This window comes from Pyxicephalus adspersus, chromosome 7 (genome assembly GCF_032062135.1).
Source record: "Pyxicephalus adspersus chromosome 7, UCB_Pads_2.0, whole genome shotgun sequence".
Classification (NCBI taxonomy): domain Eukaryota; kingdom Metazoa; phylum Chordata; class Amphibia; order Anura; family Pyxicephalidae; genus Pyxicephalus; species Pyxicephalus adspersus.
In genome coordinates, this window is record NC_092864.1 from 56,149,129 (window position 1) to 56,169,398 (window position 20,270).

At 37.0% G+C, this 20,270-nt stretch overlaps 1 protein-coding gene across 1 annotated transcript in view; it reads right to left on the bottom strand.

Moving 5' to 3' along the window:
• SPAG16 (sperm associated antigen 16) overlaps positions 1-20,270 on the bottom strand; it is a 485,653-nt gene that overhangs the window by 444,356 nt on the left and 21,027 nt on the right. Inside the window, exons 6-8 of the mRNA XM_072418546.1 lie at positions 15,257-15,364; positions 7,276-7,393; positions 1,646-1,715 (exon numbers count right to left, since the gene is read on the bottom strand). Coding sequence (XP_072274647.1) covers positions 1,646-1,715; positions 7,276-7,393; positions 15,257-15,364 — 296 coding nt within the window. The remainder of the gene's footprint in view (positions 1-1,645; positions 1,716-7,275; positions 7,394-15,256; positions 15,365-20,270) is intronic.

A 20,270-nucleotide genomic window follows, 5' to 3' on the forward strand; every position in this document is an offset into this window, starting at 1 on the left:
AAACTCAAGAACAAGAATTTAAAAAATGCAACTAACAGGTGAGGTTAAATGTGGTTGCTTTGTTAGTTTATTAGGGTTTATTGGCTTCTATTTTTGCCTAGTCAGGATTAACAGGATAATATTTGCACTCATTGGGTATGTGCTTTCAATGGTATATTAAGCAGACTAAAATGGACCAAATAAGAAAAGTTCCTCTTAATGTTTATTTATATTTGAAGCCGTTGTACTATATATTTTATACTATACATGCTAAGAAGACTGAACTCTTTTCTCATTTAAAATAAATCCTAACTCTAAATAGATCATATCTAGATGGCCTAAATTGTGTACAATATTTTGCCACAAAAGACAGAATTTTGCCCACCCCCCAAATAAGTGTTGTTGATCTCTATCAACCTCTTTCAGCCATTGCCTATCTACATAAACTCACTCCAGCATCAAGTGCTCTACTACAGTCTTCCAGATTCACCAAAGTCTGATAGGTCATTTTACAATTTATATCTTCCTAACAAGTAGAAAATACTTTAAAGCAGCCTTTGTTGACTCCTTCTCATCTTCAAATTCGTGAAAAAAAGTATTCTCCTATAGCTTGTTCAGTTTTCTAAAACTTCAACCTAACTCTGGGCTTCTGATCCCACTGAGAACAGGTCCTTACAAAAAGTGAGTATTTTTTTAAGGAACCAGGGGATGGTTCAGCGGTCCTTTAAAAGTTAGACTTTAAAACTAATTTGCCTCTTGTTTAAATGATGTAAATATTTATTCACACCTCACATTGCATTCAAATGTGCTATGTAGCATTTTTGAGGAGGGCTGCAAATGCAGCAGAATGCATCATACTACAGCACACAGTAGTGCAATACTATGAGTTGTGGTGCGCTGTATGTGTATCAGAGGAGCATTGGCTTTGCAGATTGTGGTGGTGATAAAAATAGATCAACAAGAAGCTAAAATATGTAATGTGTGTTGACTTATGTAAAGAAAGAATGTGTGCCCTCTCTCCTGTCGTTTTGTTTACCCAATCACATAACCAGACTAATGTGATTGGCTGAACAAAATCATAGGGGAGAGTAGCCAACTTACGCGATTGGCTGAACTAAATGACAGGAAACAGACTCTTCCTGGCAAATCAAAGACTGCAGACAATGAGGACAGACACTTTCCCCCACGGACTTAGTTTTAAGAATTTTTTTTCCATGCATCCCACTTCCTCGATCATGGAAAATTTTTCTTGCATGAAGCAGGCCCGTGGTGTAAAAAGGTTGGGAGTGCTGAATCAAATCCTTTCACACTTTATCAAATTGTAAAACTCTGTTGTTGGAGAGGAGATGCTCTTTAATCCCTTAGTATTTAAGAGAAAGAACCTCTTAATGAACCTCAGGCAGAAACTGGCCACAACAACACTTTTGTTGTATTTTTAGGGAGTATGCCAGAAAAATTGCATGAACCATCCACCTAATTGCTTCAACACCGATTCCCTTGTCCTTCAGCTTTAAGATGTAAGGACTTATTGTGTATATATATATATATATATATATATATATATATATATAATATAATATAATATATTATCTTCACAAGAAATGGGACAGGCAGACCAAATGATAAAAAAGATGTTTTGTTTATTAAATGTGTTCACATGCACTACCTTTTTTCACAGGAAGCTCAATTTTATGACCAGATTCCAAATTCTTTAGTGTAGCTTGCAAACCAGTCACCTGGAACAAAATAATGAAATATATATGAGGTTTTGAACAAAAGTTGTAATTGAAAAATCCCACAATTTCAAGCAACAGTCTGTCCTCCTCCACGTTTTCTCTCTACATGAAACTGCAGGCATTTGGCAATAAAATGCATAAGAATGAGAGGACGGCTTCCCTTATGATATACTGCTGTCATGATTATGCCTATTGTAATCCTGGCTCAAACAGGACATCTCACTATGCCCCTAATTTACTAGGATGAGAATTTTCTCATCACAAGACAACTGAATGGGAACATGCCTTTAGAAAGAACACATTACTATGCTTCTGACAGCCCTCTCTATTTAAATGTATCCGAATATAGGAATTTCTGCTTTCCAAACAGGCATGCTCAATATAATTTTTTTTCAAAGAAAACCCAAAGTAAAATATAAAACCTGTGATTCTTGCATTAAAATTTAGAATTCTAGTGTTTAGATAAGTACTAAGAACACAATTAGGGACTAGCCCATTACCTGAACACCTTTAGTACTTCAGTTTAAAAAAGCTGAACTCCAGGCAAACCGCTAAATACACAGCAGTCCTGAGATTTACACAGATCTGTCTAGGGAAGGTGGCATGATTTTCTTTGCTAAAGTTTCATTTCCACTTACAGGGCTCCCACCACACCCACCCTGCGACTGGACAGTGACTAGACAGTGACATGCTTCAAAATCCATATATTCCTTGTAGGAGAACGGGAGTATTATCACTGTTAAGGTCCAAAACGTTATGGTAGTGAAGCATTTTGTTGAAGAAGACCATTTCATCAGACTTGGTATCACACCAATTAAGTATCAGCCAACTAAAGACAATCACACAAGTTACAATATAGAAGAAAAAAAAACATGAAACAACTCATGTTTAACAAAGCATAATAGTTCTTACATAGTAAGGTGTATGCACTGGAATGTCACCTAGTACATCAATTGGTTTACATGTAGTTTGCTTCCAGTTTTCTTCTGATTTACCAGACCACATATATCCCCTTTTATTGAGGAAAAATCATCTTAACTTTTCTATACTGTGAGTCCATAGATAAGCATAGATGGAAACACCTTTTTTTGTAGTATGTAAAGAATAAAAATATGGACATCGGTTACTAGTGAATAGGCACTTCCAGCTTCCAGTGTGGGCTTTCAGCTTTCACCTATGAACTCCACAACAAACTGTATTTACACAGTCAAAGCTGCAAATAAAGAGCCAATAGTAGGGAGATAGTGAGTACCCGAGGCATCAGAGTTTATAGTGTTGCCCAACCTAAAAAATCACATTAAAGAGCCAATATAATCCTATCTACTTCTACTCCTTCTCTGTTCTATTTGCCCACAAGAATGATCTCTAGTCTAAAATCAAGCAGTCGGGAATGTGGAGACCATACAAGCTTTGGTTATAGAGGTCTCTGAAGGTCTGGGGCTCCCAGGCTCCTCTGAGAATCAAACAATGTGTTTAGGCATCTTAAAGAGCCTGTTGTTGAAAACAGAACACTCCTAAAGCATGAAAAAAACATCAAGTACACTTTAAAAGCGAACTAAATTTAAAGTAAAAACTGTGAGAAGGCAGGTTATTTGTTTTCAGGTAAGTTTGTTTTTATTGCAGCCTGTCCAGAGATAGCCTGTCCAGTGTTCTCCCCAGCTGCTTTTAGCCGGGTGCACGACCCGGCACATTTCACTAACTACCTCGTATTTGGGTGGTTACTGAAGAGTTGGCTCATAATACAGGGCTGCTACCCGCCTACAATTTCTTCCAACCAAGCCTAAAAACATTTCTGGGTTGTACACTGCTGTCCTTTCTGCAATAAAACAAACCTACCTGCCTGAGCTGAACATGTATAACTTAGTGAACGATCCTGAAAAAGCTGTTTTCTGGGAATGAATGAATTCCGTGCACACGCACAGGAGCTACAACCTTCTGGCCTGATCAATCAAGATGGGTGAAATTTCTAAATCCAGAAGGGAATCAGGTGAGGATGTTGACATGGGCAAAGAGTGAGGAAAGGAGAGATTTGTTTTAAAAAGTTGTGACGAGACATAGCCTGTCTCTTCTGCCTGCTTGCAATTTTTTAAACAGTTCATGGGTTAGGAATTTGTTGTAAAACACATAAGGAAATTTGGGTAAAAGATAGATTTACAGGAGGTCTGTAGAAGTGATGCCTCAATATATGCTGATAGAATCAACTCAAAATTGAGAGCCTCTAACTAGTTTATTTAAAAATCAATGTGATGAACAAAAGGAAAGTAAACAAGAAAGACCTCAGAATTTAGTTTACAATAAACGGATCACAAAATAATTTCTAGTAGATTGCTGTGTGTTATGACTCCCCGCACCAGCTCAAAGTCTTTGCCCAATGACCTCTGGACTGAGTAATGCTTAAAAGAGAATTACAACATATTAGCAGACATTTTTAATCCAACATCTAATCCAAGTGATAATGGCCTATATAAGGCCCCCTGCTGCACAACATTTGTACAAAAAATATTTTTTACACAGCTGTATCAAACCTAATATGACAATGTATATGGCGATAATGTATAAAAAATTCACCATAACCTTAGTTCATCCACAAAAATCAAGTTTCATCTTTTTTCATCTTTCATTTAACAGGCCACTAAGGGTAGATTTCCTCACCTTTGTACATCTTCTGTGTTTATAAACACACTGCATTATATTGATGTAAAACACAACTAAGATCCTTTTTTTTTATGGAGTATGTATTTGAAATAATTTGTATGTTAGGATTACTTCTAATAAACTAAAATTATTAAGCTTTTTGGTGTCAGTAGGGAGAGATATATGCCCATCAAATCTGTTTATGTTAAGAAGCACTGTGCATTGGAGCAACTGAAGCATTTTTTGTATGGATACTATTAAATTAATGCACAAAAGCCTAACAGAAATGAATAAAAGAGAGCTAATGAGAGACCTGGGATCACTGTGAAAGCAGTAGTGGACACATGAATAGGTAGTAATGACAAGGGAGAAAAAGAAATGGTTTATGAGTGAACTGAAGGTTCTGCTGAATACCAAGGAGCAAATTAAGGAAGATGCAAGCTTACTTAAGGTTTTATACATTAGAACTAAGTATTTGAACTTTATTGTGTAGACAGTGTGGAGCTAGTACAGACATATAGAGAGAGAAGCAGAATTACACAAAGAAAGATGTATTAACTGAATGCAGTATTTATTACAGACCTTAGTAGGTCTTCTATGTACTAGAAGATAAGGGTGAAACAATAGTCAAGGTGTGATATTATTAGAGCATTATCCATTATTTTATGTGTATTGTGCAAGACAAAAGGGATGGATGTGACATGTGTCTTCAACATATTAGACAACTGTTACACCATGTGGGGAACGGGAGGGAAGTAGGGAAGTAGGAGATGCATTAACAGCGACTGGTATAGCAGGCAGATGCATATTTAAAGGGAGGAGCATTTTAGATAAATCATGGGGTTCAGTCAACCATAACACTGAAATAAAAACTGTTTTCAGGCTTTCGTCCCAACAAAAAAAGGGTTAAAGACCATACAGGAATGCTGAGATGCTGTGATAGGATCCTGAACATTTACTTTTTACATTTACCTTTTAGCAGATGTTCACAGGAAATTATGAATTTGACATCTGAAAAATGTCAAAGCAACACTAAAATTTGCTGAATGGTAATGTTGCAGGCCCACACCTCAGTCCAGATTGTGGCAGTGTGACATTGATAGCCTCCTTTTAACACTCCTTAATCCATCATTTTGTATTTTAATGCATTTATAGATATGCTGATTTACACCATATTACCCTGAACTATGTTGTTGGCTTTTTTGAGCTTTTTAGAGTATTTCTGGATTAAAAGAAAATCTGTAATGTTTTTCCAGCACCCTGCCTCATATGAAATGGCTGTAATTCATCGGTCCTTCTTCTCTCCTCCAACTGCATGAGAAGTCAGCCTTTACATTGAAAGCTTCAAAGAGATTTCAGGGATTGTATTCAGATATGTGCATGACACCTGGGTCAAAATCAAACACATATTGTACTAGTTGTTACTAAACACATTGGGCCTGATTTAATAAAGATACACTTTCATCGGTGAAGCGGAGTGATCCAGCAAACCTGGAATGAATTTCTTAACCTCCTAGGTGGTTCATTTCTGTCCGGATTAATATGTCTAAAAGCAGTACAATATTTTTCATGAAAATGTATTTTACAGTATAATATATTAGTATGAGTATAATAAAGTTTGAAACACAAAATCATGTCAAAATAACAAATTTAATAAATTAAAAAAAATTACATTTAAATTATTAAAAAAACAAATGTTTAAAAAAATATTATACTCATACTAATATTATACTGTAAAATAAAATAAATGTACTGCTTTTAGACATAAAAACCTACTGTATTGTATTCAATACAGTTATTTTGTATTGAATGCAATACAAAATATTTTGAAATTCCTGCCACTCCCCCAACGCAACAGCCGCACGTACCAACGTCATCGGGAACTCCCGGGTGACTCATCAGATGCGGAGGATGCCAGCCAGAGGATGCAAGAGGTCAGGAACTGCGAAGAAGGAAGCCGGCGGATCAGACAAGGCTCTTTTTATCATTGTTTTTCACTGTTTTAGCTACCCCAAGTGTGACTCGGGGTTACCGCTTTCAGCATCTTTTTTTAACTCCAAGTCACACTCGGGGTTACCGCTGGGGAAGTTAAAAGTCATTTACTTTATGTTAGGAAAAATGTTTTCAATTCTGGATAACCCAGCTTAACAGATGAAAGTTTATCTCTAGCCTTGGAGAGCTTTAATATGCCACACATTTGAACATAAACTAGAACATAACCTACACAACTTGGCTGAGAAGTGGTGGCTGGTACATTATCAGCTGCTGGGTCACTTGCACTGCAGTGCTGGATCTTAAAGAACCAGCATCTGCAGATTTGACAGTGGGCAGCAGTATTTGGTACTGAAGCGCTTATTGAATCCCCCTAATAACTTTCTCTGGGAGGCTGCTGTGGGTAGAAGCTTTTTGCAGCATTTTGGTAAGGAATTGGTAACTGCACTGGAACCTTATGGCCAGTCCAGTCTGCTCCTTCAGGTATTAAGTGAAGGTGTCTAGAAATGTAACTATAACAACAATCCAAGATTGTGTGTAATGGCCAGCGGTTCCGAGACAGAGCTTACCATTATACCCTACCTGCAAACATTCCCTTTGACCCAACATTGTGAAGGGTAGTGATGAACAGAACGTACAGGTGATAGATAGGGGCTGTCAAGTTCTGCTTGTGGGGCGGGGTGGGGAGAATCTACTGTCGTATTAAAATATGTTAGATTTTCCAAATTACTGCTTTAGAAATGGAGAAAAAAACTATACTTATTGTTTACTATTTGTGTTGTTTTCATTCTTTTTTATTTTATTATTCAGCCATTGATTTTTTGCCTTGATTCTTGGGTCCCTGGATGACAATTTTTTTCAGTCTTTGGATTAAAAGAAACGTTTAAGAAATTTAATTAACACTAAATAGTATGTATTTATTGGGTTGCATTACCTCTCCAACAGCTCGGTCCCTCTCCAGGCTGGTCAGCATCTTCTGTCTCAGAACGGTTTGATACTTCTCATGAAGTTGCCTCAGAAGTGGCTCATAAGATGCATAATGGACCTTCATTCTTGTACCGATAAAAAGAAAAAAAAAGATAATACAGAAAAAGTTACCACTCAGCATTCCTAGGCACATGATAAAGCAAGGCATCAATAATCTGGAGACCTTTAGCTGGATGTTGATAGGCCATGATGGAATGTGTGGCACCCTGTAAGTGAAATGCTGCAAACCGCACTCCTGTTCTTGAAAGAACTAACATATTTCAAAGAAGCAAAGAGACTTGAAAGCTGCTTCATTGTGAACATTACAGAAGAAAAACAATTTGCATCCTAAATATAGTAAGTGTGCAGCTGGTACACAACTGCATAATTAACCCACATATAAAATTTTACTGACCGTGCTATGGTTTACAAGATAGAACAGGTGGTCCAAGAATTGCTTTAAAAATCCTGTAAATTTTAATTTTATTTAAGCAAATCACTTCTTCTAACACAGAAAACATTATAAATTAAAACATATGTCCATCTTGTAGTCACATTAAGTTGTGATCTAAGTCACATAAAGTCACATTTGCACAGAAAAGATAATTTGAAATCCAGTGAGCAAAAGCCTTTGATTTAAATTGATTTAGAATTTCCTTTGTATGATGTTATGTACTAAAAAGAGATCCCAACTTAACACATTTACAACAGACCAAGAAGTATTTCTATATTGGGTTTCCACTGATCTCTAGTTTGTTCATTAATTCTGCTGGTGTGAGCATATGGAAAATTTAGCATAGCAAAGGTGCTGGATTGTTGAAACAATCAGTCTACATATGGTGCACTAACATTGCAATGGGAAACTTGTTTGATGTTGCTGGTAATTAAGTGTGTTGGAAATGTTCATTCAAACATCTGTTCAATTATGCAAAGATGAACAAAGATAATGCAGCACTCTCCATTATTTCTTCATAAGCAATAACTGGGAGAGTTTGACAAGCATGGAATAGCATCTGGCCAGCTTAACCAAAACCTATGCTGCCACTGTTGACCTTCTAAATTGCTCATAGCATGGATGTCATTCTAACCCAATGTCCTTTAGTGTCACAGAGCAAAAAAAACTATAAAAGACACAATTGTTCCTCATGTGTTGTACTATCTCTTGCACAGGATTCAATTTCCTCAGAAAACAGCCATACAGTGTGAAGACGTCAGTTCCCAGTCAGCATGCAGAAAAGGACCATTGGAAGGTGTGCTAGATCTTTACAAACAGAGAGAACACTGATTTTACACAAGATACCTACTGCAAAGCACACTGGTAGATAACAGGTTTTTCTATTTTTCTATTCAAGTTGTGGTTGCTTTCTAAAAAAACTTTGCATACATTTTGTTTTGATGGACATGGAAATCATTTGGCTTCTTTAAACTGAACATAGAATTAGACTTTTTATTTCTTGCCAGCTGTAAGAATCTTCAGATTAGCTACTGCTGCAAATGTTAGATGAAGTGCCTGAAGATATGCAAGTATAACGGTGATCTTCATCTTGACTGGAATTCTCCATAAAATAGCCCTATACCCTTATATCAGAAAAGTACAATATAAAATGAATTGGTCTTAATGCAGAATGTACATATTCAAATACAACTAAACCTCTGAGTCCAACTCATTGCTAGTCTGTGCACATAACAGCAAATAGAGTGCTGTCAGGAGCACAAAATAGCTGTATCACAGTGATTTTCTCTGCTTCATTCTCAGTGAATGCATGATTAACCCACCTGCCATGAAATGACACCAACAGACTTTACTATAAACCTCTGCATCATTTTTAAAATCACTTTATACACTTATATTGAAGCATATTGCAGAGGCACAGTACCAAATTAGAGGATGTTTTGTCCTCCTGGCTGCGGAACACGGGCATAAATAATTCAGCAGCAGATTCATAATAAATCCCACTGAAATCAACGGGATTGTTTTCTTCAGTAATTCAAGAGGCTTATTTGTATATAAGTTTCCCTGCAGTTTGGAGCAGACTTCCCATACATAAACATGGGACTTATTAAGTTGCAGAACACTTGGTCTGTCTTACCTGTGTGCTGTAAAACAACCTGGCAGACTGCAGATCTGGATTCACAAGAATATTGTCCCATGTCCTTGCAAATTTGTTTAAGGTTCTGTCATTTCTATTAGATAAGGAGACAGTGAAGCCTCGATAAAGACAAATTGGTCTCCCAGACCTTCAAAAGTCATCTTGTCCATGACACTTTTGTGTTCACAGTCCTGGAGCCTAATTTGTCCCAGACGTTTAGAAGCCACTCTGCTGCCCAGCCCCCTTTTTCTGGGTCTGGGACATTCTATTCTTTACTGGATTAAGCCAGGTGCACAAACCATTTTTGTTCCAATTCCTAAAACCTGACCTGGATTTTAAAGAAGAGCATGCAAGACAGACCTTTTTTCCAATACATAGTGTGTATGGCCTCTAGAAGCCTGCATGCACGTCCAACAAATGGGCATGTTTCTGATAAGAAAGTGAATGGTGCCCTGGGAAATCTCCACCCAGACCTGGATCATGGCACGGGTGAGCTCCTGAGTTAGATGCACATAATGTCCCAAATTGTCTATTAAATTCCGGTCTAGGGAACATGGGAGCCAATCAATAATCCAGGAATGCCCACACAGTCGGGCCACATGATGCTGGGCATTGTCCTTTAGGAGTCATTCAGACCCCACTGCACCAGTGTAAGGTAGGACAATGGGTATGAATATTTGATCCTTGTATTTAACAGCAGTCAGGGTATTATTACCTAGGACATAGAGGTCTGACTGACCCTCCAAGAATAAGCTGCCCAGGCTAAATTGAACCACTGCCAAATCATGTGTTGGGTGATGTTGCAGGCATTATATTCACAGGGTTTCCAGATGCTTTTACAATGTGCTCAGAGTAACCCTGATCTTATTTAGGAAGAAATAGAACCAATGGCAAACCTGCTAATTCTGGTGTTCCTTGCCAAATGCCAATCAAGCTGCACAATGTCAGGTTATAAGAACAGGTCCTACTACAGGATGTTGGGTGGACAGTATGTGCCCACATGCCCCCCACATGGAATCTATTACTTACATTTTGGTCAAAACATGTACACAAGTAGCCAGCTAGAGGTAATCTTGTAGGGCTTAGGAAGGACCAGATAACTGTCCTGCTGCATAGTTGTTGTCCTTTTACCACCAAGTCTAGCTCACCTTAAGTAAAGGCCTGTTTCTTAGTAATAACTTTTTGAGATCAGTAACAATGTCGCAGAAGGCAATGTGTAACCCTATATTTAGTCCTCGCACTTCTTGTTGCATCTCCTGAACAAGAAGTGGAAGATAATCTTCTGAATGGGATGCAGACAGCAAAAAATAAACTGAATCATTTTTAACATTCCTTTGTCTAATCTCAAACTAAGAAAAGGTTTTGGTTCACATTTTTATTTCAAATTTCTTAGCGTTTACTATTAACAAATATTACTTGTGTACTATTTGCCATACTTTGTTTTGGTAGCAGTGGTTATAACTAAACATAACTCTCAAACTCAAAGAGGTTAGGGACTTCTCTGCTTGATTATGGTTCTTAGTAAACTATCAACCCCTCATCCCTCAGGCTGCTATAATGTTTTCTTCATCTTTTATGACATATTTTAACATTTTGTATACCTCTGCTACAAAACACAGTGCAGCAGCAAAGGATTTCTGCTTCAAGCACAAAATTTAAAAGGTTTCAAAATACAAAATTTTCATGGATGAGTAGCCTGAGGACAAGATGGTTTCTGTGCAGTCACATCCTCTGCAAAAAGACTAAACTCCCATTCCGACTTATAATTGATTTTAACTTTTGTGTTGTCTGTCCTAAGGGGACCCAACACTTTGTCACTTATTCCGAAAAATGGTAACACAGGAAAAGCAAAGCATTCTGAAAATATATGACAGCTTTTTCATATTTTAATCAAAATCATTGCAGTCCCTAGAGGAAATGACAGCTACATTTCTTTATCTGCAAAAACAGAGATGGAGATCTGTGGACTACATGGGCAAAAAAAAAGATATTTTGTGTTGTACTTAAAATAAGCTTTTGGAACAGAAGATCATTGATTGCACCTTTAATAGCCACACAAAATGTAAAATGATCGATAACAGATTATAGAAAAATATGACGTAGGATGTTCCTGGGGATTTGACTGTGCAGAGTGTTGCTGACAAATTGAATGAAAAGCATTACAAGAGGCAGAGGACTGTCACAATGACTTCTCCAGAAAAAGAGTTAATTAAAATGCTACTTGCAGTATGAAAGTCAATAGCTCTTGCTTCATTGATTACTGGGCCATTGCAAAGAACCATGTGTCATTTGTATGGACTAAAGAAAAAGCTTCTGTTATTACCAATATGAAAGTATGTAGCAAAGCTTTCATTCTAATTTTAATCAATATACAGAGGGCAGTAATAAAAACCGGTAAAGGGCATTAGCCACAGGTTCACAAAGACAGAAAAAACTTTGGGATTGATATGTGAATTTTTATATGCAAAAGCACCAACTCAACAAATGTCCTGAGCGTTTGGTAAGCAGTCTGTGCAGGGCACAGGATTAAAGCTGAACTCCACACTATATAAGAAGTGTTGTGTCTGCCAGAGCCATACAATTTGAATTGTGCACGACCTTAACAGGCAGTTAGGCCACCTTTGGGGCACTATTGAGGTATAATTCCTTTACATGAACCTAACTAACCTAGAATAAGGACCACCCTTCAAACAAATAGGGTCAGACATAGTGCGCAACTACTGATCGTGTCTTAGAGAGAAAAAAATGAAATTGACTACAGCCAAGTGATCCCCATAATAATCAGTGTGGGAGCATCTGTACAAGTTGAGGCTGCCAATACATTTTAGGGTATAGAAATATTATTATTTCACATTAACTGGGTATAAAGAGCAAACTACTTTAAAAAGGTTTAAATTTGTTCAAGTACAAGGTCACCTCTATGTAATTAATAAAAATGGTTAAATAAATTAAGGACAAATTCCTCATACTACTGCCAGTGATTGTATACCTGTCATAACAGGTCATTGTTGTAATTAGAGTTCTATGAGCAATCTGGTGACAAAATAAAGAATAAACAGCAAATGCAGAATTACTAATTTGAGTTAAAGCTAACAGCAAACATATACACAATATCATAGGGTCCTATATTCAGAACTGCCCTAACTTGTGGTAAATATTGCTGAACAAAAACAACTTGTCAGTGCTTAATAAAACAGTAGATAGGAGTATTGTATATGTCTTGATTTATATTTCATTGTATTTCAATATTGCATGCAGATAAAACAATTCATTAAAAGTGACTGCTCTAGGGGGTTTGGAATTTCTATATACACTAAGGGGGTGCTTACAACAGTCAGTTTTTATTCACAGGATCAAATCTTGTTTCCACAAATTAAAAAATAAAACATTTTGCTGTAACTGCTTAAAAATTGTTAGCTAAAGTTAGGCTTTAATTTGTTTATTTGTTGTCATTTATTTAAAGTCTGTCGAATTACGAGATGACGAGGATTTAACTGCAGAACATATGGAGTGGTTATCCCGTTAAAGAAGCCGGAAGAAAAAGTAACCTACTAGGAGGATCAATAAAACTATGTTATTGAGGGATTAAATCTGCTTTTTTAAGATTACAGTCAGACTGTATCACATCCCATAAATACTTGAATGTACACCAATTCACAGATAAACTAATGTACCCACTTTAAGAAAAAGTAAAAAAAAAAAAAAACCTAGAACACAAAATGTGGCCACCACTGATAACATTCAAACCAGTAATCAATAAAAAGGTAAATAAAATTAACACAAATAAAAATTATAATTCCATATGAACTCTGGACCCAATAGGTGTCACTTTACAATTGATGCCACATCCCTATTTGTTGAAGAAAAGAGGAAATGGGTATTTAGGAATGTATAGGTAACTGACAACCATAGAGAATAAAATCATCCGTTTTTATTAATACATAATAAAAAAAAAAAAAGAACAGTACACAATTTTAATGCATTTCAACATAAATAAAAACAATCAAAAAATAACCTACATCAACCACTCATGTGAGGCTGGGCAACCAATTTTATATATACATACTTAGGATAGCCCAAATATATCAATAAGGTCCCAGTAAACTCACGTAACGCGTTTTGCATACTCCGTCTGCTTATATAGGAAATTTAATAATGATGGTAGGAAGGAGGCCAATAGTGGAACAAAGTAATGAATACGTAAATAACCTCCACTATTAGTAACCCTAAGCGAGGTGAGAAGAGGGGAAGACTGAATAAAAAACAACCACAAGCAGAACTGCCAAGCTCAATGCCACAAGTATCAAGGACAAAACATACTATGAAGTCTCCAATGTTAGGCAAGTTGCTATGGGGATCAAACTGATATAACAGATATATGCCTAAATAGATACTGCAAGCAAATAAAATTGTATGAATGCAAATAAATAAAAATTATGATTAAATGAAACCCTGGTGATCGTCACTGCACTCGCCGGAAGAACACAGAAGAGGAAGGACGTGTCCGGAGGAGCTGCGGGGACCGGGTGAGTATAGTCTTACAATTGTAATCCCATTGTCATACAATGTATGACAATCGGATTACAATACAACGTTTGTTAACCACCTGAAAAAAGTACGGGTTTAACGCTTTTTGCAAGTGTTATTACCCCGTACCAAGGTCGGGTTTACCGGCCAGGTGGTTAAATAAATGTAAAAGAAAACAAACAGACCATTTATTAGGCATGAGACCTTCATGAATAGAAGTGGGTAGTAAGCATGTACATATCCCCTCTATAGTACCACTTACCCATTCTCAGAAAGGCCTAATTAGACATAGAAATAAAGATATAATAAAAAAAATAATCTTTATTATTTTTTTTATTACAAATATTTACCTTTGCACAGTCCAGTCCCACAACAGCCAAACCAGTGTCCAAGAAAGATGTCCCCTGACAGCCTATCGAGTGTCAGCTGCTCTTAACTGTGAGCTGTGAGGGGTTAGCCAAGAACAGTTGTCGTCGGCTGCCTTCCTGCATGACATGAGCCCCGCCGCCACTGTTCACATTCACTCAGTCAATCAAGAAAGAGGGAGCAAACTATTTTTAAAATGCCACAAACAATATTTGCATGTGAAACAGACAAATAAAATGGCCTCTAAAAGAGTGCTAAAATATGTTTAATGGGTCCAAAGGGCCGCTAAAAAATTAGGATCTGTGTGGTCAATCCTCCATGGTATGCAGTTAATTCTGTAAATTGCTAATGTAAGATTCTTCAGTGTGTAATATCCAGATTTGTTTATTATTCTAAATGAGTAGCAAATATGTGACTATACATTAATTTAGGCTCCTGCTTATTTAAAACCACTGCCCATCACCTATTACCAAATATGTTTTACATGCAGTTTTTAATATCAGGCTAGTTTTTTTATGTTATGTTTTGGAGTATAACACTCAAATAGTGAAATGCCATTGTATGTACATGACAGCGGCAGTGTAATCTATTATTTGTGCAGCATCTGCCAGAAATACAAAGACTCATTACAGGAAACAAATTACAATATATTTGTCATAAGACTAAAAGACCTTAACAAAATAATTTTATTGGTGACATTTCAGATTGTTTCCTGCACAAGGTAAAGACTGTAGCATTTCAAGAAAGCCTGCGGCACCTACATCAGCCACAGTACTACCCCCACCTCCTGTCAAAGATATTAACCCCTACTATGTATGGTAAACATGCAGTTACTGATTGAAGATTTTTTTTAAATATCTTTTTACAAAAAAAAAAAAAAACATAAAAAGAAAGCTGACTTCTATAGTATACTTGATGGCAGCTAAACATATGACCAATACCATGCAGAAATTGTGAGTAACTTACCGTTTGATGTCATTAATAAGTTTATTTTTTTCCTGGGCCACGCGCTTATGATGCATTCTGTGGAAATCTCGCTCTTTCTGAAGCTTTATCATTGATTCTTTAGCTTTGCTGTGTGAAAGGAACATGAAAAAAAACATTTTTCTAAAAGCCAAAATCTGGTAAATGTTTAATATTTAACAAGTAGATAAAAGAGGAACAGCAGTTGATCATAAAGAGATTGATTTTGCCCACTAATCATTCTAACTATTTTTTAAACAAATATAAATAGTCAGTGTAATCATAACATTTATATTTGGGGCACATGGAATTCGCTAAATTGGAGATGCAAGATGAGATTATTTTTTTTCTTAAAAGACCAGATCTTCCCTCTATGGTTCCTGTTTCCAGTCCCTTTAGAGTCCATTTACACCAGCACACTGCGACAACAGCCACTATGAGTAATGCATGGAAATGCCCCACTCACTGCTGCTATTCATTTTCTATGGCACCACTTAATTCCTGTTAACAATATGTCAAATCTATTAAATGTTCACATTTCTCCTTAAATTGTATATAGTTTATTACTTCCACAGCTCTTAAAATAAGACCTACTGAGAAAGTGACAGGTATTTAAAGACGTTACCTACTTTCTAAAGTCACCTTTCCAGTGGCCTAGTTCTTGAAAAGTCACTTCTGTCCAGCCACTTCCAAGAATTCTACAGATTTTTTAGGAGGCCCTAAATAAATTGTTGTGGCAAAATAGGATTTATGAGCCAAAAGGAAGATTTACAGTGTGACCCTATTCATCTTACACATTTTTGCAGGAGCAGGACAGAAGTAAAGCAGAAATGGCCACCATTAACAAAGTATGCATTTATTTTTATTAGGTATAATAAGGTTGCTACTGCCACTGAAAGCTTTTGATATGTATAGAAGGAGCTGATTTCCTGCTGCCCACTATATTGGAACATTGTCTATGAACAAAACTTGTATTGATGTCTTTAAAACACAGTATAGAATTTACAAAACCCCTGTCAGGTTTCTATTGCCGTTTGTTTAGCTCCTAGGACGATTTACAACCTGTTTGTTTAGTTCACCAATGTACAGAAAGTGTAGTAAAATCTTGAAAATGAACATGACTACAGAGGGAAACAAAGGACACCTATATTCTTTGGAAATATCCTGTCTAGCCACTTCAATCCCATCAGTGTGGAGAAACTTTCATTTAATTTTCATTTTGTCTATAGGAAAGAATGGGGAAATTCCGTTAAAAAGACAAACAGAGATAACACAATTTGACAGAGGGTTTACCATTTCCTATACTTTTTTTTTTTTTTTTAATGAAAAATGTAGTTAAACATTTACTTTCCCTAAGCTTAATCCTCCTGAATTTGTGTCCTGCATACTCCTCTTCTCAGATACTCCAGTTGATAGTTAAGCTGCGTACACACTTCCAATTTTTGTCGTTGGAAAGGATCTTTCACGATCTTTTCCAACGACAAGGGAGTGCACGATGCATGAACGGTGCTGTACATACAGCACCGTTCATGCTCTATGGAGAGGGGAGGGGGAGAGCGACGGAGCGGTACCCTGCTGCGCGCTCTCCCCTTCCCTTTCATTAGGATCCGCTGTCGTCCATTGTCCGTGGATCCGGCAGGTCGGTCGTCCGGACGATGGACGACACCGACTGTACACACGCCAGATTTTCGCCCGATAATTGGCCGATGCCGATTATCGGGCGATAAAAATCTGACATGTGTACGTAGCTTTAGAGTGACTTAAGAGGCCACAGAAGCACTGCTATCAATCCAGAAAGCCAGTGTAAATGTCAGGAAAAGATCCCAAACACTACAAAATATCTTGCTATAGGCAGTACAGTTTAGTAAGGATTGTGTGTACATTTGGGAGACATACCAACCTTGCAACCAATGATTGGCCCAACATAGATGGGCATATTTTACAGTTCAAGACTCAGCAGGTTACCTACATCTTAAGGTCATTCATCTGAAAACAATAGAATGCACATTTTGGAAAAAAGACAAGTGGATTGCAGGAGGCACAAAAGACATTAACATGTGCCGCCTCACATACCATAGTGACTAGATTTAGGTGTCTGTCCTATCTGTGTCCTATACTGGGGTATTTCCCTGGCACTCATTGAAGCTAAAGAAGTGGTTTGGACAAGCTACAAAATGTTAAAAGAACAAGTCCAGTTGAACTACTAGTGGATACTCACAATGCATGCTGCCATTAGCACCCAAGCGTTGAACCTTATTAAAGCAATTGTGTGAATAATAAAACTGTATGTTGTTTTAATGCTAAATATTTGGGAATGGAAAGTAGAAAGAGGCAATACTGTTTTAGCTGTGTGCCACCACCATGCAAGGAATACACAAACAAATGGATTACTTTTTGGGGAACAGAAAATCAGGATCTTGAAGGAGCTAAAGCATTAATACTTTCAGTGGTTTAATTATTGATATAATACATTTATAAACAAAATCACAAAATAAATGTACAGGAGGGTTAAAATATAAGGATAAAGTAATAATGATAGTTTAGCTTTTAAATAAGCTCTTCGGCTGGCTTTTAATTATATAAAACATAACCAAATGTACATTAATTTTAATTTTTTGTATCATAGCTTCCGCTCAGTTACTGATCTCCACACTAATGCACCCTATAGACACAGGTTATATTAAAAGTGATAAATATTTCCCCATGAAAAGAAATATTGAAGGAAGCAACTTTATGAATATTTCATTGCTGCAGTTATACTGGAGGATTTTTCTTGTGATATTGCATTCGGAAAAGCTTCATGATGAAAATCTGGAAATGAAAGCTAATGAGAAGCTATTTTCTATATTAAGTATTGGGCATTCCAAAGGGCACACAAAGTTATGAGTAGAGCAATCGTTTTTAGACCTTTTATTACAATAAATTTGTGTTTTCATTCTCTCAATCATAATATTTCTTTTTCAATAAAAGGAGAAAAGATATGAACAGCTACAGTGGGTGTTGTTCCGTTAAGATGGAATAAAAAGATATGAAAGCAGTGGCGTGTAAAAGGGCTTCTGACATTTTCCTAGGAATGAGCAGTGTTGCACATACAAATTGTTGAGGGTTTTCGTCATGGTACCTGCAGTTTCCACAGTTACCTCGATTTATGTTTCCTTTGGTTACTAAAATAGCAAATATATGTTCATGAACACATTGTAGCTTATGATATTACAGCCTTACCTTTCTGTTTACACAGTAATGTCCTATCCCCAGGGCTGAAACCAGATAGTCCCACTTCCCTGCACATTGTGACTTCCACACAAGGAGCATTAAAAATTGCAGGAGGTACCCACCTACAGCATGTCCCTGTCTGATGGATTAAAATTCCAAACTGCTACTCCCCATCTGTGCTGACCTGTCAGTAATTTAGTCCCAGCTACATTTGTGGGCACTTCTTTTAGTGGTCTGCTTGTAAATGCAATCCATTAAACAATGCCTATTAAATGATACACTATGCAAGATGCAGTGCTATGAGATGATAAAAACTTTGTTCTCCCTGTTTAATTTACACAGACCTCTGTTAAACCTTCACTCAGTGGAGTCACAAGGCAGTTCAGTAGGTTGTGGAACAATAGGATTGCATTGCCTGTGCCAACAATTTGCTTGTGAGAGGACAGACATAACACAAAGAAGCTGATACGGGTTATTGTAAATCTGTTTGGGAGACTAGTTCAGAATGGAGGTGTAAGGATCACATTTCAGGTTTGGCCAGATTTCTGTGTTTACACAGGTAGAAGGTTGTTATGATTTTGGTAATTGGGAGAAATAAAGAGATGCCCTCATGGCTTTAACAATAGCATGCCAGCAGGGAAGGAGTACCTTGTATGGCACCAGTAATAAGTGGGATGACCGTGCTCTCCTTCTCAAAGTCCTTATCCTTAAAACAGCTTCCAGTTTTAGGACTCTGAACTGTGAAAGGAGTAGAGAGAGGGGCACTGATTTATTAAAGCTCTCCAAGGCTGGAGAGAATACACCTTCACCAGTGAAGCTGGGTGATCCAACAAACTTAGGATGGATCTAGTCCAGGATTCAAAGCATTTGCTAGCAAATAGCAAATGACATTGAAGAAATCCATTCCAGGTTTGCTTGATAACTTAGCTTCACCGGTGAAAGTGTATTCTCTAAAGCCCAATCAGGTCCATGGTCTCAATCTTCCCTGCATTGACAAGCTCATTGCATCTGAATGGTGTCCTTGCATCTGTGCAAAAAATTTTTGCACAGTACAGGGTAATGAGAAAATGTACTCTACACAGTGATAGGAGAGGGAGGTTTGTGGATATTTTAAGGGTCTGACTACAGTTCAGCTTCAATAAATCATTAGATGGTGACATATGAACAACAGGTTGACATGTTTTCTTTGTTTTCCAGGACACTGTGCCTCCATCTCTTTCTCCTAGCTAGGCTCTTTTTGTCATTTATTGATCCTTGTTATATTCTACAGGTCAGGCATACTGAAGCTACTTGTTGACATCACAGGCTTCAGTGAACTGGCACGTTGTCTAATATTTTGCAATGTTTTGATATACAATAACAGATGATTTTTAAGAAATCTGTCCCAGATTTGCTGGATCAACCAGATTTTCCAATGATAGTCTCTGTTTTCCAGTCTTGGAGAGCTTAAAAAAATTGTGTCTGACTTGCGCCCTTAAACAACTGATCACAATTTTAAATGTTGGGTGTTCAAGGTGTGTGGCGGTATCTTTCAGAATTATTTATATCACTCCAATATGCAAAAAGCTATGTTGGCTTAATAAAGTAGAGTGAATTGGTCCTTTGTTAAACCCATTGCAGATGCAAAGGGTCCAGAATACCCTGTGTCAGTCATGAGCAAGCTACTAAGCCTCCAAAGTTAAGGGTGTACTAAAGAAAGTGTAATTACTAAAACAAAATTAAAAAAAAGCAATGCAAAGTAAGCATAATCAGAAAAGATCTATAGAGCAAATACAAAACAGCACTGAAAATAAATACAGCTTCT